This window comes from Xyrauchen texanus, chromosome 34, assembly GCF_025860055.1.
Source record: "Xyrauchen texanus isolate HMW12.3.18 chromosome 34, RBS_HiC_50CHRs, whole genome shotgun sequence".
NCBI classification, from domain to species: domain Eukaryota; kingdom Metazoa; phylum Chordata; class Actinopteri; order Cypriniformes; family Catostomidae; genus Xyrauchen; species Xyrauchen texanus.
In genome coordinates this window covers 12,286,757-12,313,096 of record NC_068309.1, presented here as the reverse complement: position 1 = coordinate 12,313,096, position 26,340 = coordinate 12,286,757, and the positions used below count along the sequence as shown (strand labels likewise).

Here is a 26,340-nt window from a genome sequence, read left to right as displayed (position 1 = left end):
TATAAAAAAAAGAATGTCTTGACAGAAGTCTTTATTCACATGTATACATTTTGTCAGTCCAATCATGTCACATGTTCCACTTTAGCTGTCTTCCCATGGCTGCTTTGGAGATCGTGCATTATGGTAATAAAACTAATTAATTGCATCAACTACAGTGCAGTTAATGTTTTCCAGCTATGTCTGAGAGTATGTGGAACAGTCAATCCCTTTTTTTTCATAGTCTAACATAGATTATGTCTATGTTTTTGTTGGATCGATCACTGTTCATTTCCTTTGGCATCTTTACACTCTCTTTTCTTCATGTTTAATGAAAGCAGAGGCTCATTATCTTATTTCAGTGTAAATCCTCTCCTTTCCAGTAATTCTAAAATCTTTATTTACTAAATGATGGTTTTACATTGTTCTTCGAGTACCTGGGTCTGTATTTTCAATAGGAGAATGTAGGCGTGAGCAGTTGAATGGAACAAGGTGTCAGCGTTTGTCAAGCTTATTTAAAAGCTGCTTTGTCTTGCAAGAGTTATGACCAATGCGCAAGATAACAATATTTTATCTTTTCACAGCTGCTGTACCATTGACCATCTCACAGAGATAAATTTAATGAGGAGGAATTTACCTTTTCTTTATTCAGTTGCCTTAAAGGAATAGTTCACCCCAAAATGAAAATTTGCTGATAATTTACTCACCCTCAGGCCATCCAAGATGTTTCTTTCTTCATCAAAACAGACTTTAAAATTTTTAGGATTTCATTTCAGGCTTTCTTTAAACAATACAAGTAAATGTCCAAAATGCATATTTAGGGTGCATCAAAATAATCCACACAACTCCAGTAGACAAATACATTTCTTCTGAACGCAAACGATTGATTATTTTTCAAAACAAAACAATACTTATATACTTTTTAACTACAAATATTCGCTTCCGTACATCTCTGTGACGTATGCTCATGAGAGGGATGATGTATACACATTGGTAAGGTCACGCGGCATGTGGAGGAGGAGGCAAGAAGTGCGTCATTGTTTACAAGAGAAACTTGCACAGACCACAGGCCAAACACCGTTCACAAACCAAAACAGTCACAATTATTTCCAAATAATAAGAAGCTCCACAAACTGAAGAAGAGGGAACAAGCAAAACAGCAGAGTAAGCACTAAACAGATATTGATGAAGATCAAGAGCAAATACAGACAGGTAAATAAACACTGAGTGAGAGCAGTGCAGACAAACTAGAGTCCTTTGAGTGAGACTTGACAGTGAAGTGGCATGAAGGAGAGTTATTTATGTCGGCAGTGATGAGCGAATGCAGGTGCGGAGAATTAGATATCGGGTGATGAGGAGCGGAGCACTGAGGGAGGTGCAGATCCTGAGCGTGACAATGAGAAAGTTTTCACACATTCCTGAGTTTGCTGGAAAAACAGCACGGGCACAGCCGATGAATTCAGATATCGACCCTTTCTTTCTTTCGATGGTCTGAAATTTTCAGGGGTAAAATGTTCACTGTGCACCCTCCAATATTTGAGAGAATGTAGGGGTGTACTGATATCCAGGTTCAGTTTTATAAGCCAGAGCTTCAGTTGCTCATGATCATGTATAGGCAATCGATGAAAAGTTTATATTTTTCCCAGCATGTATTTTCTTTGTGGTTTCTGAAGGTTGAAGCATCCAGGATACACATGCCAAACGACCATTTTGAACTATACACTTATACAAATACAAATCTACAGCAAAGACAATTCATCTTTTGTACAGCACTGCTCCTCTTGTAAACAATGACGCGATTCCTGCCTTCTCCTCCACGTGACGTGTAACCTTACCAACAAGCTTATGTCATCCCTCTTATGAGCGTGTGTCACAGAGATGTATGGAAGCGAACATTAGTTAAAAAGTATAAGACGTGCAGATTATTTTGATGCACCCTAAATATACATTAAAAAATGTAGTACATTTACTTGCATTGTTTAAAGGAGGAGGCCTGAAATGAAATCCTAAAAATCTTCAATTCTGTTTTGATGAAGAAAGAACCTCAGATACATCTTGGATGGCCTGAGGGTGAGTTAAAGGGATACTCCAGCTGTGGGAAGATGAATGTGTATTTAATAGTGGTCATTTATGTAGTAGAAATGTGAAATTATTTTTGAATTTGAAGCATTCTAGACTGAGAAAAGACAAAAAATGTATTTTTTACTCATGTGGCTGAAAGACAACAACTCCCAGAATGCACTTGCTTTGCCGCACTTACGAGGCCACTCCCAAACCACGATTATGCCGGGTGTCCAAACTCTGTACATTACGTCTTAGTAACAAAAATAAATACAAAACAAATACTCACTTTACACTAAGCCGTCCATTTGTCCCTGCAGGCTTTGGCTGGCGTTTCCAATTTATCTTTGGGATCCTGAAATAAGTTTCCAGGACCCCCTGTCCATGTGTGGTGCAAAACTTGGGTGCTCAGTTACACATGCTAGCGGTGCAGTTTCATCAGCAGATTCAGCGATCTCATGCAGAAGAAAATGGCATCGCTGAAACTTCGCGACAGCAATAGGACTCTCTATCTGTTTGCATAGGCGCACAGCGAGAGCACTGACACCACCAGTTCAGCCCCAGCTCGAGTCTGGCCGGGCTCTTCCTCCTGACCGCCAAGCAGGTCTTGCTCCCCTGCTGCAGCAGCTGCTCGACGCCTCTTGTTCCTCCATCTCCCGCAACTGTTCAGTCAGCTGTATTGCGGCTCAGTATAGGTAGCCGTGAGCATCCGATTCACACAAAAGATCTTGAAATCCCCATCTGTCATTACTTCAAAACTTTCTTCCGCCATCGTGATTAGACTATTATACAAAGTTTTACAGAGCAAGAGCCTGTTAGCTTAGCTTAAAGATGGCTGACACTATCTTTACATTCTATGAGTAAGATCCCGCCTCATATGGGCGTGGTGAAAACATCTGGAACTAGCTACTAATACTGGCTGTAGTTTAAAGCCTCTGTCCCAAAAATCCTCCGATGACGCTTAAAATGACGATTTTTGCGTCATCGGAGGATTTTTCCAGACTAAAAATGAAATTTTCTCTCATATCATGGGGATATGAGGGGGGGAAGCAGGGTAATTCGAAAATACTACTGGTTTTCTACTGATACAAAGCTTAATGCTACATCCTGGAGTATCCCTTTAATTATCAACACATTTTCATTTTTGGGTGAACAATTGCTCTAAGCACAGTCTGATCTGATTGATCACTCCCTGTTCCATATACACTCACCTAAAGGATTATTAGGAACACCATACTAATACTGTGTTTGACCCCCTTTCACCTCCAGAACTGCCTTAATTCTACGTGGCATTGATTCAACAAGGTGCTGAAAGCATTCTTTAGAAATGTTGGCCCATATTGATAGGATAGCATCTTGCAGTTGATGGAGATTTGTGGGATGCACATCCAGGGCACGAAGCTCCCGTTCCACCACATCCCAAAGATGCTCTATTGGGTTGAGATCTGGTGACTGTGGGGGCCATTTTAGTACAGTGAACTCATTGTCATGTTCAAGAAACCAATTTGAAATGATTCGAGCTTTGTGACATGGTGCATTATCCTGCTGGAAGTAGCCATCAGAGGATGGGTACATGGTGGCCATAAAGGGATGGACATGGTCAGAAACAATGCTCAGGTAGGCCGTGGCATTTAAACGATGCCCAATTGGCACTAAGGGGCCTAAAGTGTGCCAAGAAAACATCCCCACACCATTACACCACCACCACCAGCCTGCACAGTGGTAACAAGGCATGATGGATCCATGTTCTCATTCTGTTTACGCCAAATTCTGACTCTACCATCTGAATGTCTCAACAGAAATCGAGACTCATCAGACCAGGCAACATTTTTCCAGTCTTCAACTGTCCAATTTTGGTGAGCTCTTGCAAATTGTAGCCTCTTTTTCCTATTTGTAGTGGAGATGAGTGGTACCCGGTGGGGTCTTCTGCTGTTGTAGCCCATCCGCCTCAAGGTTGTGCGTGTTGTGGCTTCACAAATGCTTTGCTGCATACCTCGGTTGTAACGAGTGGTTATTTCAGGCAAAGTTGCTCTTCTATCAGCTTGAATCAGTCGGCCCATTCTCCTCTGACCTCTAGCATCAACAAGGCATTTTCGCCCACAGGACTGCCGCATACTGGATGTTTTTCCCTTTTCACACCATTCTTTGTAAACCCAAGAAATGGTTGTGCGTGAAAATCCCAGTAACTGAGCAGATTGTGAAATACTCAGACCGGCCCGTCTGGCACCAACAACCATGCCACGCTCAAAATTGCTTAAATCACCTTTCTTTCCCATTCTGACATTCAGTTTGGAGTTCAGGAGATTGTCTTGACCAGGACCACACCGACATGTGGGCACAGATCTGAGGAATCCTCCTCTAACAGACAGGTGCGACACTGGCAAGGGCGACAGCGATCTGCATGATGAGTAACACGCAATGCATCCACACTGACAAATAACAGAAACACTGTCAACACACACATGACAGCAAGTACTAACAGAAACAATGATCCCACATCAGACATGAAACACTCAGGAGTTTAAATGAGAGAAACAAACATGAAGCAGGTGTCGCTCACAGCTGAAGGTTATAATGATCAGCATGCCAGCGAAACCTGAAATACAGAAGGGCAAAACGTAAACACACTTTGACAAAACAGACAAGGGACGATGATGCCACAGTCCTCCACAGGCACACACACAACCTGGCAAGGTGCCATGACCATGACATCACCAGAGGGAACATGGTGACAAATCGCGCACAGTGAACATGAAACACAAGACAGACAGGGGATGATGACATCATGGTCCTCGTCAGACAAAACCCAACCTGACCGGTTGACAGAACCATGACATCACCGGAGAGTGCAAGGCGGTCCAAACAACAGGACCCATGCACTCACACAAAAGGGGAACACAAAACACAAAGGCAGGCCAATAATGCCATGGTTCCATCAGGTCGAACCCTAAACCTGACAAGGTGACCGGACCGTGACAGTACTCCCCCTTGAAGGTACGCCTCCTGGCCTCCCAAACGGGAACATCAAACAAAACAAGAAACAAAGAAAGGGAGGGAAGGAACTCAGGGAGGGAGTTTGAGAAAAGGGCCTTGGCCTGGAGGCCTGGGAGGTGGCCACAGAGCAGAGGGGACAGTGAACTGGGCAGCGGCTGCTGGGCAGGGGTCAGGGTTCAGGACAACGACCACATGACAGGAATCAGGTGGGAGCAGCTCAGGGGGTGGAGCCGTGGCAAACTCATGGGATGGAGCCACAGCAGACTCAGTGGCTAAGTGTGCGAGCAGCAGCAGCAGGGGAACAAACTTCATGGCTCTGGGTTCTGGCAGCGGCAGCAGGGGAACAGTGGCTCTTGGTGCTGGCAGCAGCAGCAGGGGAATAGCCTTCGTGGCTTTAGGTGATGGCAGCAGCAGCAGGTGAACAGCATTTGTGGCTCTGAGAACTGGCAGTGACAGGGGGACAACTTCTGTAGCTGTGAGGACTGGCAGTGACAGGGGAACAGCCTCCATGGCTGAGAGTACAGGCAGTGGCAGGGGAGCGGCCTCCGTGGCCAGGAGCGGCCTGCTGTGGGAGCAGACGTCATGACTGAGGACGCTGGCATATTGTGTTGTGCAAGTATGTAGTTTACTGTAATTGGTATATGTCTCGTCACTGTCATGACTGCTATGTTGCTCGGAACTGCACACAAGAATTTCACCTACTGTTGTACTTGTGTACATGGTAGTGTGACAATAAAGTGATTTGATTTGATTTGGCACTGGGACGGCCGAGGCTTCAGGCACTGACTCTGTGATGGACAAGGCTTTAGGCACTGGCTCTGGGATGGACGAGGCTTCAGGAACAGGCTCATTGACCATGGCAGGCATGGGCGCAGATTCGTTGACCGTGGCAAGCATGGGTGCTGGTTCGCTGGCCGTGGACGACGGCTCATTGGCCGCGGCAGGCGTGAACGATGGCTCGTTGACTGTTTCAGGCATGGATGCTGGCTAAAGCAGGGAAACATCCCTTGTGGCCGTGGGTGCAAACAGCAGCGGGGGAACAGCTCGGATCCTCCTCCACCCTCACCGGGCTGCGATCGGCTCATCACTCTGCATCCCGACTGGATCTAACAACCCGCAGAGCTCCAAAGCAAAAGCCGACAGAACCATGACATCACCGGAGAGCGCACGGCGGTGACTCTGAATCCACCCTTCAGATGAGATCAGGATAATCCTGATTTATTGGATCAAAGGTATCCCAATCCTACTAAAAAGTTTTGAACAACACATACTGAAGGTTTGATCCAGATCAAAACCAAAACTGGATTACGTGATCTAATCCAATTTCAGAATAATTTTTTATTTGAACAAACCATTTTTAAAGATTTTATCCAATCCGATAACTGAAATCTGAGCAGGTTACAGCAGGTCAACAAATGGGCCCACAGTTTACTTAACTTTTTTGGGTAGATGTTTTTTATTTAGATGTTTCATCAGCTGAACGATCAACAATTTAAACTGTAGGCTACAACACATTAAAGATACGGTGAGGTGCTGTCCACGCCGAACATGTTCTTGCGTCTGTCTGCGCTGTTTTTAACTAGTTAAAATGTAAATGTAAAGATGCGCTATACGGACAACTTTCACCATTGCTCCATTGGATTATTTATTATTTATTTTTTTGCATCGGCACCACGTTTTTTTAGATGCAGAACCTGGTAAAAAAAGAATGTAAACTTTTGAAAACACGTCTCAAGATTCTTGTGTTCTGTTCTCGTTCACCTTTTTAGTGCAAGAACACAAACAATGACATTAATATGTCCCTCACAGCCTTGTTTACATTCCTGTCAAAAATGTAATAGCTTCTCAGAATAATTTTCACACATTATTCTCACTTATCCTAAAGAAAATGCATTCCATAACGTGAAAGTCAATATGACCAACTGTTGTTTATGAATTGATATTTCCCCAAAAAATGGTGATAAATCATACTTTGGACAAAATGGTATTTGTTTCTTACCAAAACACATACCTTAAAATATTTTGCCTGAAAACATACCGTGGTTCCACTGTGCGCTTTAATTTTCATTTTCATGTTGACATTTTCGGCTCAAACGCGCCACAATAATTTCAATTTTTCTTACTTAAGTTTATTTTAGATTATTTTAAAACATTACACAAATCTTAAAACTTACATGTCAACATCAAAATGCCTTTACAAACCAAAACCGCTGAACTGTATTAAATGTTCCTTCAATACAATTCAACGAATCTGCGACTAGGAAACGCCAAGTCACATTTCTTACAGAAGTGTGTTGCAATGTGTTGTTGTGATTGTTAGCACGCCGCATTTTGCCCCACTTCTCCCACCTTTAACAGCAATGCCAAAATATTTCTAAACAACTAACCACTCATTTCGTGTAGTGTGGATAATATCTGGAATGTACCGGCGCGGGGCGAGCAAGAAGGATCAAAACAAACCGTCTAAGGAGCAGAGCGATAGCAGCAAGTATGCAGAGCTACTGGTTTTCGGCTACGCCTGCAAGCTGTTCCGGGACGATGAGAGGGCCAACTACCACGATCAGGGCAAACACCTCATACCATGGATGGGGGACAAGAACATCATGATCGATAGGTCGGTTAAACAAACCTAATTGGAAGCATTACTTAACCAGCTTAATGTCTTCCAAAGGGGACCTTGGATGTTACCTTTTGTTTTGCAGCACAGGAGGAGCTTGGGGCACTGTTTACATGGCCAAAAATATATAAAAGATACTTGACAATCACAGCTCTAATATAACTTGACTTGGACTGTCATGTTTGTATATGGCAGCACTGAAATTTGTTATTTGAAGTTAGTTAGAGGTTGTAATGCGTAAGCAGAGTCCTTGCTCTGCACTAGGCCCTGTGTGTGTGTGTGTGTGTGTGTGTGTGTGTGTGTGTGTGTGTGTATGTATGTATATATATATATATATATATATATATATATATATATATATATATATATATATACATATATGGATTTACTATTTATAGCTATGCATTTGAGTAAAATGAACATTTTGTTTTATTTTATAAAGTACTGACAACATTTCTCCCAAATTCATATAAAAATATTGTTATTTGGAGCATTTATTTGCACAAAATAACAAAAAAAGACCATGAATAATGCAGAGAAAACAAGTTCATATTCTTTTTAAAACAACACAATACTAATGTAATGTTTACTAATCAATATTTAGTCTAATAACCCTGATTTTCAATCACAGCTTTCATACATCTTGGCATGCTCTCCACCAGTCATTCCATGTTGGGTGACATTATGCCACTCATGGCACAACAGTTCAAGCAGCTCGGCTTTGTTTGATGGATTGTGGCAATCGATCTTCCTCTTGATCACATTTCAGAGGTTTTCAATGGGGTTCAGGTCTGGAGATTGGGCTGACCATGACAGGGTCTTGATCTGGTGGTCCTCCATCCACACCGTGATTGACCTGGCTGTGTGGCATGGATTATTGTCCTGCTGGAAAAACCAATCTTCAGAGTTGGGGAATATTGTCAGAGCAGAATGAAGCTAATTTTCTTCTAGAATAACTTCGTATGTGGCTTTATGCATGCATCTTTCACAAAGACGAATCTGCACGATTCCATCCTTCAAGCCATTTTTGCTCCAGGAGTGGCATAAAGTCACCCAACAGCAATGTGAAAGACTGGTAGAGAGCATGCCAAGACGCATGAAAGCTGTGATTGAAAATCAGGGTTATTAGACTAAATATTGATTTCTGAACTCTTCCTAAGTTAAAACATTAGTATGGTGTTGTTTAAAACTGAATATGAACTTGTTTTCTTTGCATTATTCAAGGTCTGAAAACACTGCATCTTTTTTGTTATTTTGACAATATTTTTATTTGGAATTTGGGAGAAATGTTGTCAGTACTTTATAGAATATAACAAAAAATAAAATTTTACTCTATAAATAGTAAATGCAGTGAAGCTGATGATTTTGCAGGGGTCTCTAAATTTTTTCCAGAGCTGTGTGTGTGTGTGTGTGTGTGTGTGTATATATATATATATATATATATATATATATATATATATATATATATATATATATATATATACATACATACACTGGTGGCCAGAAGTTTGGAATAATGTACAGATTTTGCTCTTATGGAAAGAAAGTGGTATTGAACTGATCACAATAGTCAGGACATTAATAACGTGAAAAATTACTATTACAATTTTTAAAATGTGTTCAGAACTTCTTAAACTACTTAAAGATTTCTCATTAAAAAATCCTCCAGGTGCAGCAATGACCTCTTTGTAGATCCTTGATATTCTAGCTGACATTTTGTCCAGATACTCCATGTGACATTTCACCCTACATTTCCTCTAGCGCTTGCCATAGACGTGGCTCTCTTGTCGGGCACTTCTCACACATATTACAGTCTAGCTGATCCCACAAGATGGGGTTAAGATCCATAACTCTCTTTTCCAATTATCCAATGTCTGTGTTTTTTTTTTACATCAATAATGTCCTGACTGTACTTTGTGATCAGTTGAATGCCACTTTGGTGAATTAAAGTACTAATTTAATTCAAAACAGCAAAATCTGTACATTATTCCAAACCTTTTGTCGCCAGTGTACATATATATTCATATATTCTTATATATATATATATATAGATAAGTATATATATTCATATACAAACCCAAACACACACATCTTGTTCCATAATTTTTAAATGATAATATCTTGAGAATGGTTTTAGAGTAGAAACATAATTTTTCTGTTAGAAAGGTGAGACGTTAATTCTTACTATAGTGAATGAAACTCAAAATGTGTTTCGGTCAAAGTGATTTTAAATGAATGCACAATAAAATACTATTCACCTTAATGTTTAGTCTCATGGGCATGTAAGACCTCTGCTTCTCTGCATTTAGAGAATTTGCTGTGGTTATTGCCAATGCAGAGAGATACATTTAAGCTTTGATGTATATTTTTTCTTGCATATACAATAAAAGGGCCAAGTTTATTTTTTGGTGAAGTTCACAATGCTATGAAAGTGAATTGTGACTGAGATTGTTAGTTCCTAACATTAAAGAAATAGTTCACCTAAAATGAAAATTCTCATTATTTACTCACCCTCAAGCTATCCCAGATGTGTATGACTTTTTGCTGCAGAATAGAAATTAAGATTTTTAGAAGAATATTTGGTATTCTCTGTAGGTCCATATAAAGCAAGTTAATGGTGACCCAAACTTTGAAGTTCCAAAAAGCACAAAAGCATCATAAAAGTAATCCATAAAACTCCAGTGGTTAATCCATGTCTTCTGAAGTGATTGGTTTTGGGTTAGAACAGACCAAAATGTAACTAACTGTATATCTTGCCATCGCAGTCTCTAGACGCTATCGTGATTTCAAGCTAATTACACTTCCTAGCACTTCACAAATTTGCAGAGCGCTAGATGGTGCTAGGAAGTGTAATCGACCTTAAAATCATGATTGCCAAGGAGACTGCAGATATCAAAATTTACAATGAAAATGTAGTTACATTTTGGTCTCGCCCATAATCGATTGGGTTTCTTCAGATGGCATGGATTAAAACCAATGGAGTTGTATGGTTTATTTTTATGCTGCCTTTATGTGCTTTTCGGCACTTCAAACTTTCGGTCACCATTCACTTGCATTGTAAGGACCGAGAGATATTCTTCTAAAAATCTTCTTTGTGTTCTGCAGAAAAAAGTCACATCTAGAATGGCATGAGGGTGAGTAAATGAAGACAGACTTTTTATATTTGGGTAAACTACATTTGTATCCAAACCACAGCAAATAGTTAGGTTTACTTGCTAGTGTACATTAGTCTGTGCATTAAGGTGGTTCTTAAAGTGTGATGTTGATCCAGACCTATTCTTTATTTATTTGTGCAGATAGTCAATGTCTAACACTCTTCTCTTTCAGGATGTGAATTGTAACGTGGTCTGCAAAATGTGGTGTTCTTTTTTCTTTTTCCCCCTCACCTTGTCCTTCCAAAGAACTGACAGTTGCTTAAGAACCGAGAGTGCTTTGAAATGCATCGGTTTACATTGAACCACCTTAATCTGCACGGATCTGTTTCTTGTTTCCAATGTGTATGTGTGTGTCTCTCTATAACATAACGCAGAACTTATTTCCTCAGCATTTAAGGCTAAGGGGTCCCGCCAGGCCCCAATTGCCACCTCATCGCCCACTTCTCTCTATTGCCGAAGAAACTGGAACTGAGAAGTGGAATACAGCAGCGAGCGCAGGAAAATGTCCACCATATGGGTTCTTACGGATAGGTATTTATGTGCTCGGGCTTTTGTGGATGTACTTCTTTTACAGTAATTTTAGGATGGCTGTTGTCTCAAAAAGTCTCAGTTGTCTGGCAAGTGTACAAGTTCGAATGGTTTATTGAACCATGCAAGGTAAGAGGAGAGATGTTGTTTGCGTTTTTTTATTTTTTTATTTACTCAGGCCTGTTGCGTCTTTGTAAGGTTTTAGTGAACAATTAGATGGATTTAGTAAGTTTATCATTCAAGCGCACTCATCTCTTGCGCTATATACCCTCTGGAGTGCAGCATATAGGACATCTGCCTTTTTTCGCCCAGGCATTGTTCAGTTCTTGCACCTGTTGAAATGCTTGTAAGTGATGTAGAATTTTGGTTATAGAAAAGCATATATATGAATATATAAACAAAGCCTCTACTTTTAGGGGTCCCCAATGCGGTGAGTATTTCTTGTATGCAAATAAATGTTCATTTCCACTCGCCTTTAACCCAATGATTCGTATTACAGGTACGATGGCCGTGGTCATTTACATGACCTTTCAGAATATGACGCAGGCTCGTGGAATCACGATTACCAGTTGTCAGAGGAGGAGGCCAGGATAGAAGCTCTGTGTGATGAGGAGAGATATCTGGCCATGCACACAGATCTACTGGAAGAGGAGGCCAGGCAAGGTAATTGCATAGTTATCTACCAGGATTTATCAACAGAATCAGACCTCTGCAATTATATCCATAATCTATGTTTGGCATCGCTACAATGTTGAGATTAATTTGAAAGGGGGAATTAATTTAAGTTCCTTGTTCCAGGTCATATTGCAGTTAATAGATCAGTCCTTATGGCCTAAACTTCAAACTAAACTTCAACACATTTGGTTGACTGACTTGTTCTTTATTCTGAGAAAACAGCTCTCCACCATTTATATTCAAAGCTTCTCTGTTCTTCACCCTCAATAGAGCACAACAGGCATAAACCTTTTAACACATGCAATGGTATATGTTTCTGTATCAGCCCCAAGTTACTGCAAATTTAATGTAATTTTAAAAATATCATGTTTACCCCTTGAACTCTGTGGACCTGGATGTCTGTGGAGGCAGCCAAACACGTACGATACATTTATGCTTAAATTGTAAAAGTCCTCGGATACATAAGTTACATATATTTGATATAATTTTGCCTTAAAGCTTAGAATCTGAACTTTATACAGAATACAATAACTTATGTATTTATGTTAAATAAAATAACAAAATAAAACCTTAAATAACTTGCGTCATAAATGAGCACCACCTAGAGGTGACAACGTAGAAATATGCAAATTAATATAAATGTTTTTTCTACGTAGCACTTAAAAAGCCAAGTCATATATCAAATGAAAGCTCACATTCTCAGGAATGAGACTCTACAGTTTAGTTTGTCACCCTTAAACCACAGTTCCAATGATCTCTATTAGACAACAAACACAAATGTCTCATGTCTGCTCTGATGTCTTCTTTAAGCCCCAAAGTACCCAAAACTACATATCAGCTCTTACCTTAAGTTGTCTTGTTTAAAAACAGCCATTTTTACTTGTCTGTGAGCTTGCTTTGTAAAATAATCTAGTGATATATCTCAAATGTCCAGAATTATTTTGCTATGCAGAAATAGCATTATTTCTGAAAAATCTTGCTGAATATTTAGCAGTTAACTTACTATATTAGTAAGTTATATTGGTAATTATTTTGTTTTCATACTAAATGACTAAGTTAGTAATTTTATATTTTACTATTGTTTTTTATTAGATTAGCAAAGTTTATTCTTTCACAGAAAGCGTTATGTGCACAGTCTTACGTTTTTTTTTCTTCAAAAAAAAAATTTAGCTCGCTGGTTGGGTTGGTTAATTTAATAGTTTTTCAAAATCCCTATGGAGAAAATGAATGGGAAAAAAATACTTCTAGAACCTAGTCCATTGGCTCCATTTTTGGCATCTCTACAATGTTAACAGATCAATTTGAGAAGCAGAATTAAATGTTAGTTCTTTGTTTCAGCTCATATTGCAGCTAAATGGATCAGTCCTTTTGGGGTGACACTCAAGTCTCTTTTAGAGTTCATAAATATTTTTCAGTCTGAAAATTCTTCAGAAAGCACCCAGAATAAAAAAAAAAAGGACGCTAGTTAATAGTGGTCAACGGATATGGGTTTTTCGATGGCTGATGCTGACAACTAGAGTGTAGGGTGGCTGATAGAATGTCTACATGGATTATATTGGCCAGTTTATTTTAATTAGGCCTAAAGGAATTACAATTTACACATACATGCTGTAATGAAATTAAAACATACTGACTCGAATTTCACAAAAACTTTTTCAAAACAGATATTGTGCATTATTTATTGACTGTAGATTTTGGAGTGCTAATTTTTCTCTTTATCAGTCAAGGCGGCACAGTTATTGGCAAATGCCGATAATCTCAAAATGACCAAATGTAGTCCTATACATTGGTCTGTCATTAAAAGTTACTACACATACTAATTACACTGAATATGATTTGAATTCTTTTTTTTTTTGTTGGTGTTTTTCCTTTATGGTTTTATTATTCCATGAGGCTTGCAATTTCTTGCATGATAATAACAATGCATAATAACCTGTGCCGATAGGACATTTATAGGTACTAGTATATTTGAAATATATAAAGCTTGTAATTCTTTGACATACATTTTACTTTATTATACTCAAATATGTTCTGCCGACTTGGCTCTCACTTTGGCCAAAAGTGTCTGCCAAAAGAATAAATGTTAATGTCTTGCAGTGCTTGCTGTTTTTAGGTGTTAACTATGGAGAGTATGGTCGTGAACCACAACATACCTTTCCTGTCCTTGTATGAGCTTCTTCCATCTTGGATGCATATATGAAAACACTGTAGAAAACCATTATTTAGCACTTTTACAGTGATATATATATATTTTTTATTTTTTATTTTTTTTATTATAATTTATTTATTTTTTAAAGCACTTGGCTAACTCTTTCATTTTACTGTTCTGAGAAAGCTGACACTGACATCTTGCTTGTTTCGCTCAAATGGGCAGTGTAATTTCATTGGGCACTTTAGTAAAACATTTTTATTGTTTTCAGCTGCAGACTCAGTTCATAGAGTTTTAATGCATTCTAATATATTTTGATTAAATTAAGCTGCTTTAGTAGTCAAAGGTACTTGTGTTTATCTTTTACATTTTGATGAAAGTAAAACTGACATGGTTGAGTTTATTTTAGATTAAATCAAAGAAGTTGAGTTTTCGAATGTGACAGGTGTTGTTGGTGGGTTATATTAGGTTACTAAACGAATTGTTAGTTGTGAATGTCATATGTTGTTTTTTATGGGGGATCAAAGCTTTTTTTGGAATGTTATGTTCAAGAATGTTGTTTAAAGTTGATTACACCCAGCAATTAAACTAAATTAATTGAATGCTCACATTCATGTAGCCTAACTCTTGACCTGATGAACACCAGACTGTCTGCTAATAACATTATCAAATGTGTTCTGTAAAATAAGCCCAGAGAAGCTGTACGCTACATTAATTTTACCATGGGTAAAGGGTCAGTTGCTTTTATAAAACAGTGGCAGCAGTGATGTGAAAAAAGACACCAGTTTATTATAAATACTTAGGAATCGGCCAGTATATTGGATTGCGCAGTTTCTGGCCAATTTGAGATTATTGTCGCTTAGTCCATTAACAGAAATGTTAGTTTCTTGTATCAATTCTAAAATTTACAGAAGGTCTTGCCAATGGGTAATAAATATTTTATTTTTCTAAATATTTTGTAAATGTAAAATAAGTGTTTTGATATAAGCAATTTTGTGATTCTCTCATTTGTCATTATGTATATATCTGCATTATATTGGCCATTGGCCACCCTGGTCTCTATACACAGATGAGCCAAAATATTAACCCACCTGCTTAATATACATTTGGTCCTCTGTGTGCCGCCAAAACAGTGCCGACCTGTCGAGGCATGGACTCTACAAGACCACTGTAGGTGTCCTGTGGTATCTAGCACAAAGGCATTAGCAGCAGATCCTTCAAGTCCTGTATTTTCGAGGTGGAGCCACAGTGGATCAGACTTGTTGGTCCATCACATCCCACAGATGCTCAGTCGGATTGAGATCTGGGGAATTTGGAGGCCACCCTCTTCATCATGTTCCTCAATCCATTCCCGAACAATGTGTGCAGTGTAGCAGGATGTATTATCCTGCTGAAAGAGGCCACTGCCATCAGGGAATACCATTGATATGAAGGGGTATACCTGGTCTGCAACAACGTTTAGGCACATGTCAAATTGATGTCCACATTAATGTCCAGACCCAGGGTTTCCCAGCAGAACATTTCCCAGTGCATCACACTCCCTCCACAGGCTTGTCGTATTCTCACAGTGCATCCTTGTGCCATCACTTCCCCAGGTAAACGGTGCACACGTACCCGGCCATCCACTTGATGTAAAAGAAAATTGGACTCACCGGACCAAGAAATCTTCTTCATCTGCTCCAATGTCCAGTTCCGACACTCGCATGCCCATTGTGTGTGCTTTCAACGGTGGACAGGGTTCATCATGGGCACTCTGACCGTTCAGCGACTACACAGCCCCATACGCAGCAGGGTGCGATGTGACCCATTCCTCACATAATCATCATTACAATTTTCTGTGACATGTGCCACAGTAGACCTTTTGTTGCTTTGGACCAGATGGGATTGCCTTCGTTGCGCATAGATGAGCCTTGGGCGCCCACACCCTGTCACAGGTTTGTGGGTTTTCCCTCCTCGGACCACTGTTGGTAGGTACTCATCACTGCTGACCGGGGGCACCCACAATTTATGCCATTTCAGAGATGCTCTGATCCAGTCGTCTGGCCATAACAGTTTGGCCCTGGTAAAAATCGCTCAGGTCTTTACACCTGCCCATTTCTCCCACATTCAACACATTGACGACGAGAACTGGTTGTTCCCTTACCATCTAATCTACCCAAACCTTGACATGTGGGCTTGTTAGGAGATGATCAACATTTTTTGCTTCTCCTGTGAGTAGTCATAATGTTTTGGCTCATCAGTGAATATCGACATCTGCCATTTAAAGATCTGTATTTGTTGACCATTATTTAGATTTTCTCCCCTTTTCTCCCCAAGTTGGAATTCCCAGTGCGCTCTTAAGTCCTCATGGTGGTGGTGTACTGACTTTCCTCAATCCGGGTGGCGGAGGACGAATCTCAGTTGCCTCTGCGTCTGAGAATGTCAATGTGGCTTGTTGAGCGAGTCACCGCGGAGAAATAACATGTGCGGAGGCTTCACAGTATTCTTTGCGGCATCCACGCACAACTCACCACGTGCCCCACCAAGAGTGAACCACATTATAGTGACCACTAGAAGGTTAACCCATGTGACTCTACTCTCCCTAGCAACCGGGCCATTTTGGTTGCTTAGGAGACCTGCCTGGATTTGAATTGTGACTCCAGGGGTGGTAGTCAGCGTCTTTACTCGCTGAGCTAACCAAGCCACCTGGTTGACCATTATTAATGCCGATTAGAATAAACAAATCTTCCGCCAGCAATATAATGCGCTAGTCTAACTGTAGGCTGTTTACAGTTGCCAAGAAATGTGGTGCATTAAAATATAATACAGTGTGATGTAACAGCCTACTAGTGAAAATGCTTCTACTGTGCACTCTTTTATAACTTAATACAAACATTTTAATTTTCTATATTATTAGTGTTACAATTGAGATAAAGTTTGAAAAATGAATTTCTTCGTATTTGGTATGTCCCCCCTGTCACTTTGGTGACAGCATGCACTTAAACTCCAAAAGTTATTAGAAGTAGTTCAGAACCTGATGATCCATATTATCCCAGCATGAGTAAAAAATGATGATCCCCTGCTCAAGCTGTTTAAAACTCTTTGTAAAGTAGAGGAGCAAAGTAAGTGGGAGTGAAATATGGTATCCTTTGCTGATAGTGACAGTACACAAGTCATTATCTCTGTAGTAATTGTGTTGATTCGCCCTTCAGTGGGAACTTAACCTCATTAAACCTAGCTTTTATCAGTTTGTCTACATTAACATCCTATAAACGAAAAATAAAGTTTTAGATCGGACTGTCCTTTTCACATGTTGCAGTTTTAATAGTTGCGTTACTCTGTATTTATTGCAGTATTTATTTGATCATGGAAAAAAATCTACAAAAAATGTTTTCAATTAGCAGAGACTTATCCAAAGCAACTTACATATGAAGAATACAGAAAAAGTGATTAATCTTTAATCCTTTTTTTTTAACTTATTTTTAGTGGATTACTGGATTGTAGGTTAGGGGTTTGTTCAATTCCCTAACCATAAGTATTAACATCCTGCACGGTTTAAGCTACTTCAAATCATGCAGCTTGTATAGAAATATGCACTTTTGCCTTGTGCTACTACTAAGAACACCCCAGAGCAATGCAGTCTGAACACCTTAGAAACCACATAGCAATACCCTGGCAACCCTTCACATTACAACACCCTAGCATTGTGGTGGGACTTCTGCATGGGAAAATACCTCTCACATTTTCACTTTTATTTATTGATTTATTTTTTTATTTATTATTTGTATTTTATTTGCAGAGGAGGAGTATAAAAGACTGAGTGAAGCTTTGGCTGATGAAGGCACCTACAACGCAGTGGCCTTCCGTTACAGTGCCGACTACTATGACCCCTCCCAGCCCACTGAGGAAGAAGAGGCTGCAAAAGAAACAGGTGGGAACCATGCAAAATCAAAAACCACACAACTTTAAAAACACACACGCGCTGATTTGAGCTGGTGGTTTTGAGTGTGCTTCAGAAGATACAGTTTCTGAGAGAACTTTATGTGCCCTCTGTAACACTTCTGCAAATCAGCCTCAAAATGCTTCGGGATGAAACAAGGCCGTTTCCCTTAGGTCAAATAAAATCGATTTTAAGCCCTGTGGCATTAAAAAGCTCAAAGTCTTCTAAAGAGTGTGCAAGGATGGCAGTGGATATGCAGAGACTGTTAATGACCTGCAAGGTCCAGCAGTTCAGTGCTAAAGGGTTTTTAGAAAAACATCATACTCCATGGCTGATTGCTATATAAACACAGAAGTCTAGAATTAATTTCAGACCTGGGAGCTCGTCTCGAGAGGAAATTTGGCACTTCATGACAAATGAGTTTCTAAAGCAAACAGTATCCAATCTCTGTCCATGCTTTTGTTATGCACATACACACCTGCTCGCACCAGCCTTTGTTAGAGAACAGGATGCTTGGCACGAAGCACACAGTCCTGACCCCCAACTCATTACATGGGCCCAGCTTTCATGTTGCTGACATCTTAATTGCGACGGTGATGAAGTTATGAATTGAAATAGAGCTGAATTTGAAGCAAGAATATTTTCTTTACCTGAGGATCTTAGACGGAACATTGCAAGGCGCCTCCAGTTGCCACTTTTGCCATACTAGGTGATCCACCAGATTTGGCAACCAAGGAATAGACTGAAGTGCTTTTAGAGAGTGCTTGTCCTGGTCAGTGCCGTTAAAAGGTTTTTATTTAAAATGGGATTACTTATATTTTACTGTTACAGCTGAGGGCATAAGTTTGTATCCTACTTGTGGAGTCAGCAAGATGTTTATCATTAAAAAGCAACCTTTTACCTGGTAAAACTTACTTTGTGGTTTTGTTTTTTCTTTAATATTATTCATATTGGGTTATAATTTGAATGTAACTTTTTCGACTTAATGTTGAAGCCAAGGCTGGGTATTGATAAAAATCTCCTGATTTGATATCAATTCATATGGGCATATTTAAATTATAATGTCCCTTTTACTTGCATATGAAAGAAATTCTCTCCCAGCTAATGCTGTTAATTTTACAGCAGACCTTATAACTAAGTACATTACAAAAATATAAAATGTACTAATTATATTTTATTAGTTTTTCATCATCTTGGTCACATTTTTGCTTTTTAAATATAAACAAATCCATGTATTCAATCAATAAATAAGATATTATATTTCATATACATTTTTTGTAACATGTTGTTTACATTGATTTGATGAACACGTGCTAAAACTGGTACTGTGTCTTTTAAAAAAACAGCATTTCTGGAAAAAAGCATATAAATTAGGGAATGTTAACGAGAGAGGACTTGAATGGCTTTATACATTATACATTAACGCACTAGCCATGTGTATCTATCTTCAGCTTCGCTTCCCATTTGCATTCAACTCGACATAAAAGTTTTATTCTGTTTCCACCTGTCCTGACCAATTCTGGGGGAGGCAGAGGGTGGAATAGTGGATGGAGACAGCAACAGTAAACAAAACTGACGGGTCTTGTGGTGTGTAGGAAAGTTGGAATAACTTGAATCAAAACTTAAAGTGCCTTAAGTTCTTTAGCTAAAGGATCACCATTTTACAATTGCATGTGGGTTTTATTCTTTAACTTCTTCATAATTTTTTTCATTGTCTTGCATTTCTGTCTCTCTTATGCAAACAATTAAACCCCACACCACACACACTTTGTACATCTCTCAGATCAAGAGCAGCCAGACGAAGAGAGTGAGGAACCGTTTGTGGCGCCCCCTGGCCTTACCATCCCTCCAGACGTAGAGCTGGTAAGCAGATTATCAAGTACTTTCAAGCATGTGGAACTTATGGGCTTTTCAGACTTTGTTAACCCTGGTTAACATAATACTAGGTTATCTTGTCCCATGTTTCACTGTTCATACTTTACATTGGGTAAATCTGAAACCTGAGTAGTCAGGTTTTGAGATTTCATAGTGTACAATTGTAAACCCTGGGTTTACATTTTTGTTTGCATGTTTACAAGAACTCTCTCCACCTGTGATAGGTGGAAAAAACAAGATAGTTATGCCATTGGTTGAGCAGCTGTTGCTGTGGCTTGCATATAATAACTTGCTTCTCGTTGTCTCTGAATTATAAGCTGGAATAGTATATTTTAACTTATAAATATAACACAATTCACATTTTATGTCTTCTGAAACATACTACAAATATAATACAGTCTCTTTATAACTCCAGTGAACACTTTTGCTGTCACTTTTTAAATGTTTTAATGGTTTAACACTTTACAATAATGTTCTATTTGTTAACATTAAAGCATTTGGTATCATGACCAAACAGTTAACACTATATATTTTTTACAGCATTTATTTTTGGGCACTTTATTATTGATTGTCTGTTGCTAAACAACTTGTTTTGTGAGGGTTAGCCCCACAAAAACAGTGCTTCCTCTGCTTTGGAGCAAGGTTTCTTAACCCAGGTTAAAAGTGGTGCTTTAACCACCTTTTATAAATGCAGGTGAGAAACATTGCATAGCCCAGCATTTAAATTGCTGTTGGGTTTAAAAAGACACTACCCCAGGGTAGGGTTACAATGGTATGAGATTTTCGTATGGTACGATAACCGTCTCAGAAAATATAATGGTTTCACGGTATACGGTATTACACAATTACTATTATCGGTTACAATGACTCTTAATGGAGTGAAAATAGAAGTTTTTTTTTTTAGTTGAGCTTTATTATAATTGAAACTTGAAACCATTTTATTTTTTAGATTGAAGTGTGTAAAAAAAGTCTTCTTTTGAAAATGTACATGTTAGCATAGGATGTTAAATTAACTGCTAAATGAAAATTAACATCAGCTGTGAGCTTTTAATGTAATGTCTTATGATTATTAACAATTAACATATACTGTAGGTGCGAAACAGCGCAGCCAGACTGCTCCAGTCTGTACATTTAACTCAGTGGTTCTCAACTGGTTTTGCTTCAGGACCCAGATTTTACATTGGAAATCAAGTGACGATCCACACACTTTTATATACTTTTATAATTAAAACATAGTTTTTTTTAGTACTTCCAAAAATGAGTGAAATGATTAGTCGACTTTATCGACAACGTCGAAAATAAAAAATTGTTGACTAACATTTGCGTTGTTGAATAGTTTGATCTCTTTAAATGTAACATGAGATCACGGAGTCACATGACGCCATGCCAGGCGTCATTTGACCGATATGACTATGCAAAGGTACTCAGAAGGCTGCTTTCTTAAATATTTTTTTCAAAGAATATTTTACATTATTACTATACATTGTCAACAAATTCTAGAACTGTATGTTCAGTATCAGTCAGTTGCTGACCATTTAAATAAAGAATAAATCAAAATACAATACAAATCAAAATGCAAATTGAAAATGGAAAATGATGGGGTCATTGTTTATTAATTTCCAGTATGTATTTCACAAACTAGTTAGCAACTTACTGAGACGACACCACTTAACACCGCACCACTTAACTGAGTTAGGGTAATACGCTTGATGACCTATATGAGAGTGGAGTGTTTAGATCCTTTGAAATTTTGGTTCAACATTTTGGGAGCCAAGTCTCAGTTCCCAGGTCTCAATTCTTTAGGTATTTACTTCAAGTGCCACCAGCTCTGTACAATTTTTGGAAGTACCATAATTTCCGGACTATAAGCCGCAACTTTTTTCCCACGCTTTGAACCTCGTGGCTTAAACAATCTAATATATGGATTTTTCCCACTTTCAAATTTTATAAAAAAAAATACATTCTGTGACGTGCACAGTTTTTCGGCGGTGTGAAGCTTTCATTAGACCAATGAACTTGCCGAACGGGTTAAGGTCAAACAACTTGTTTTGTTTACTGTTTAGATTAAATCGAGCGCGCTCAAACTTCCCATCATTCTGATTACGGTAGTCATTTTGTCACCCTAATCATGGCAAAGACACAGAGAAATGCATATGATGCAGCTTTCAAGTTGAAGGCGATTGATCTGGCTGTTGGAAAAGGAAATAGAGCTGCTGCACGGGAGCTTGGTCTTAATGAGTCGATGATAAGACGTTGGAAACAGCAGCGTGAGGAATTGACTCAGTGCAAAAAGACAACTAAATCTGAGGCTATTAAACTCCTACACCGAAGGAGATGACTTCAGTGGTTTCAGTGCACAGGACGAGGAAGATAGTGACCAATGACTTTCTTGGTAGGCTACTGTTTACTGCAAATTTTTTATTTTTTGTTACAAGCCGTGTGTGGCAGCGGGGGCGTGGTCAAGCGCCCGTCCGGGAGAGAAAAGCTGTAAGGGCGCTTACACCTGCGCTAAATTATGTCTAACACCGGTGACAGCTTTATCAATAAGAAAGAGTTTTTTTTTTTTGTGAGTTAAAGATGAATTGAAGTAACAATGGTTAGAGAGATTGTGTTCGCCCCATTATACACCGCAAACAAATATGTTTTTGATTTGTTTTTGATTTGGCTTGTTTTCCAATATAAATACCTAAAACTCCTTTAAAACAACGTACATTTACTTTAGCAGCTATACTGCAGAAGAAAAAAATTGTTATCTGAGAATGTTGAATATAATATTAAAAATAAAATCTTAAAATATCTAAAAATCCTTTAAAAAAAAAAAAGAAAGATGCATTCTCCTCAGAACCTGCATATAAGATATTTAGACATGCTTTTAGAGAATAGCTCTTGAATAGAAGTATATTTTGTCTTAACTGCACTCGCAAAAGTATAACCAAGTGAAAAAATACACTTGTATACATAGATACATGCTCTTAAAGCAAGTCTAACTATCTTATTTGTTGCTTCTCAAGTAAAACTATTTTAAATGGAAAGCAAGATCAAAACTTGATTGCAATAGGATTTTTTGCAGTGAATTTATTTACTGAATTAAACTTAATAAAATGTATTTTCTTCCCCTTTAATTCAGTGAATGTTATTTAGACGTCTTTATTGTTAGCAAGCACGTTTAATACAACATTTTAAGTCTGGGATCAAGTTGAATAATCGATTAAGGGCTAATGATTAATCGTTGCAGTAATCGCCAAATAGTCGAATAATCCTCAGATTAATCGATTATCAAAATAATCGTTAGTTGCAGCCCTACTTCCAAAAAAGCATTTCATGAACTTGGATGCATATAGCACAACATTTTGAATGGGATGTGAGAGAGAAGGTGGAGGTGTCATTGAGCCACAAAGATTATTTTAAAAGGTGGACCATTCCCGCTACAGGCTTTTAGATGTGCTGAGTCAACAAATAACTTTACAGTAGCAGACCACTTACCACGTACCACTTTTGCTGGGATTCCACTTTTATATACATAAGACGAATCTGCCTAAAGGTCTGGCCAGACTAGGCTTTGAGCATGTGAAATTACCCCATAGCGAAAATGGACAACAGGAGACAATGTTACACTTTTGGGCAACAGATTTGACTAAATAATGAATTATACAAATATAAAGTACAAAAATGGCAAAATATTACGTCAGCTCTACATAAACTTTACCATGTTTACTTTTTAATACACATGTTAATGAATCATTGGTGAGCGTTATTCCAAAGAAAATGGGATCTACATAAGATGAAGCTGTGAAAGTTTAGAGTGCATCTGGACTGTGATCTGTGTAATTCTTCCTCTCCTCTGTCAGGCATGAACTGCAGTGCTGCTCTCACGCTTCATTACAGTTTAATGTGATTTCATGTTACGTTAATTGAGATCAAACGACTATTATACAACGAACATTTTTCTCGACAATTTTTTTATTTCCGACGTTGTTGATAATGTCGACTAAATGCTTCAGCCTTAATGCAAATGATAATATGCTTTTAAACTCACCTGCTTTATCTGCTTGAATAAATCCGGGTATCTGTCCTTCAGGTGCTTTATTAAGTTTGATGTGTTTCCTCCTTTCGTCAGAATAATGTGAAAGCAACGTTTACAAATAGGTTTTTGCTGATCTATGTTGGTTTAATTTCATCAGCCTCAAATCCAAAGAATTTCCAAACCTGGCCTTTTCCACTTTTCGACAAGATTTAGTTGAGACTCCGCAGCAGCAGCTACTTTGCTTGTCATCATCTTTTGCTTGTTGTGAGCGTTCGAAAGTTTCCGACTCTAATTGGGAACCGGGTAGACCCGGTACTCGGTACTCAGGTACCATCAGAAATTCTGTTATTGGAACATTTTTATTGTTTGTGTACCGACTTAGTACCGGTATTTTTGACAACACTTGTCTCTTTGTAATCTTTCATCGAAATGTCATAATTTGCTCTGCTTCTTAAACTTTTCTTTTCGGCTGATGTCACCAAGCCCTCTTATTTTTCAACCCCTCCCTTCCAACCACCAGGCTCCATCAATGTCAGATGGATGAAATGGAGTCCTCTTCCTACATGTGTTTTTTTTTTTTTCATTTTATCGAAGAAAAAGTTTGTGAATGTTATTTAATGTGGACTTTGAAGATTTGCAGTGTAGTAGTTAAAGGTCTAGCATTGTATCTGAAAGGTTGAAGATTCGAACTCTGCAACGGACCATTTGTGACCGTTTCCCTCTGCTTTAATTTTGTGGCAAATAAAGACTCCATACTGTTCACATTTTGCTTAAGACCTATAAAGATCCTCCCTTTGTTAAAGCAATGTTCACACAGTGGGATGATAATTTCAATCTGACCAACCAGAGTAGGGCATTTATCTCTGCAGGGTCCCTCATTGGGAAGCCACACTCAATCACTGATGATTTTTTTGCTGAGCCTGTGGCATAAAGCAAGTTGATCTCACCAAATAATATCTCTATAAAAGCTTAGAATTCTCGATCCCCTCATTTATCCTATTAAACCAGTGATTTGTCAGCACTTTCCTACAAGGGCCTGTTGGTAACAAAACAACAAAGACTTTTGCTTCCAATGGACCACTTGTTGCAACAATGCACATTTTGGGGATGGGGAACTTTTTAGTCGATATGATCTGATCATTACGTAAGACCATAAAAGTGAATTTCACTAAAACTTTCAGTATTCAGCTTGTTCCATAGGCATATTACTATCTTGCTTCCATAAAAACAAATGAAAAACATTTAAGATGATCCTGGTCACTCTATTTATATTATTTGTGCGTGAGTTAATGATGACAGAATTTTCATTTTTGGGTGGATTTTTCCTTTTAAGCAAACTTCTGAGGCTTGAAAAACCCAATTAATTTTAAGGTGGTGAGGTTCTTTGAAGGTGCCTTGTGAATTACCAATCATTAGCTGCTCTGATCACCTTTATTTATTGTAAGGCACATAGCTTGAAGCAATGAAGAAATCTTGAGGAAGAACACTGGCTTTTTATCTTCAAATTAGCAACTTGTTATTTAACTCTCTTGGTCTCTGGAGATTTTTAAGCAAAACATTCTCTATTTACCTGGATGCAGCAGCTAAAGTGCAGCCCTTTGAAAGTTCTACTCTTGTAATATTCGTAATTTGCTTTTTGGAAAAATACGTGTCATTTTGTTTCCGCCACTGTGTCACTGTTGGAACTATTTATCATTTAAAATACACCATTGACATAAATCAATTCAACACATACATTTGATGTATGCTGCATGAAAGATTTGTGATTAGAAGTTTTAAAATCTGCATGTATTGGGAGAAAATGAATTAATGACGTCCCCTGTTAGATTCATTAAGTGCAGACCCACTCTTTTACACACACATAGTTTTCTATGTGTGAACTCCAGTAGTTTAAAAATGCTTCGCCTGAAGTAATTGATTATAGATGTATGTTCTATGCAAATTTTTTTCCTATCCAGATTTTTCTAGTTACTCTTTAATTATTCTCTTTTCCTAAAAATGGGCAATTATCTTAGAAAGTTTCTCAGAATCTCAGCCTTAATAACTCTTGTTTTTTCTTCTTAGCCTGCGACCACCAAGACTCACGCCATTATTGAGCGCACCGCCAACTTTGTATGCAAGCAAGGGGCCCAATTTGAAATTGTGCTTAAAGCGAAGCAATCAGGGAATTCCCAGTTTGATTTCCTGCGGTTCGACCATTACCTGAACCCTTACTACAAACACATTCTTCGAGCTATGAAGGAAGGAAGGTACACACCGGTTTCAGAAGGCAAGCAAGACCAGCAACAGGGTAAGATTTTCCAGTTGTATAAACATTTGTTAAGTCATCATATCAAAATTGATCCTATTTGATTTCTTAATGTAGAA

At 38.6% G+C, this 26,340-nt stretch overlaps 1 protein-coding gene across 2 annotated transcripts in view; it reads left to right on the top strand.

The window, feature by feature from the left end:
• The first annotated feature begins 7,320 nt into the window (after positions 1-7,320).
• Positions 7,321-26,340, top strand: part of sfswap (splicing factor SWAP) — a 112,565-nt gene continuing 93,545 nt past the window's right edge. Inside the window, exons 1-5 of one of the 2 annotated variants that reach the window (XM_052103905.1) lie at positions 7,321-7,645; positions 11,831-11,994; positions 17,934-18,065; positions 19,858-19,937; positions 26,038-26,263. In XM_052103905.1, the coding sequence (XP_051959865.1) occupies positions 7,452-7,645; positions 11,831-11,994; positions 17,934-18,065; positions 19,858-19,937; positions 26,038-26,263 (796 nt within the window). In that variant the 5' untranslated portion in view covers positions 7,321-7,451. Of the gene's footprint in view, positions 7,646-10,320; positions 11,335-11,830; positions 11,995-17,933; positions 18,066-19,857; positions 19,938-26,037; positions 26,264-26,340 lie in introns of those variants that run through there. The other variant, XM_052103906.1, reaches the window with a different exon arrangement.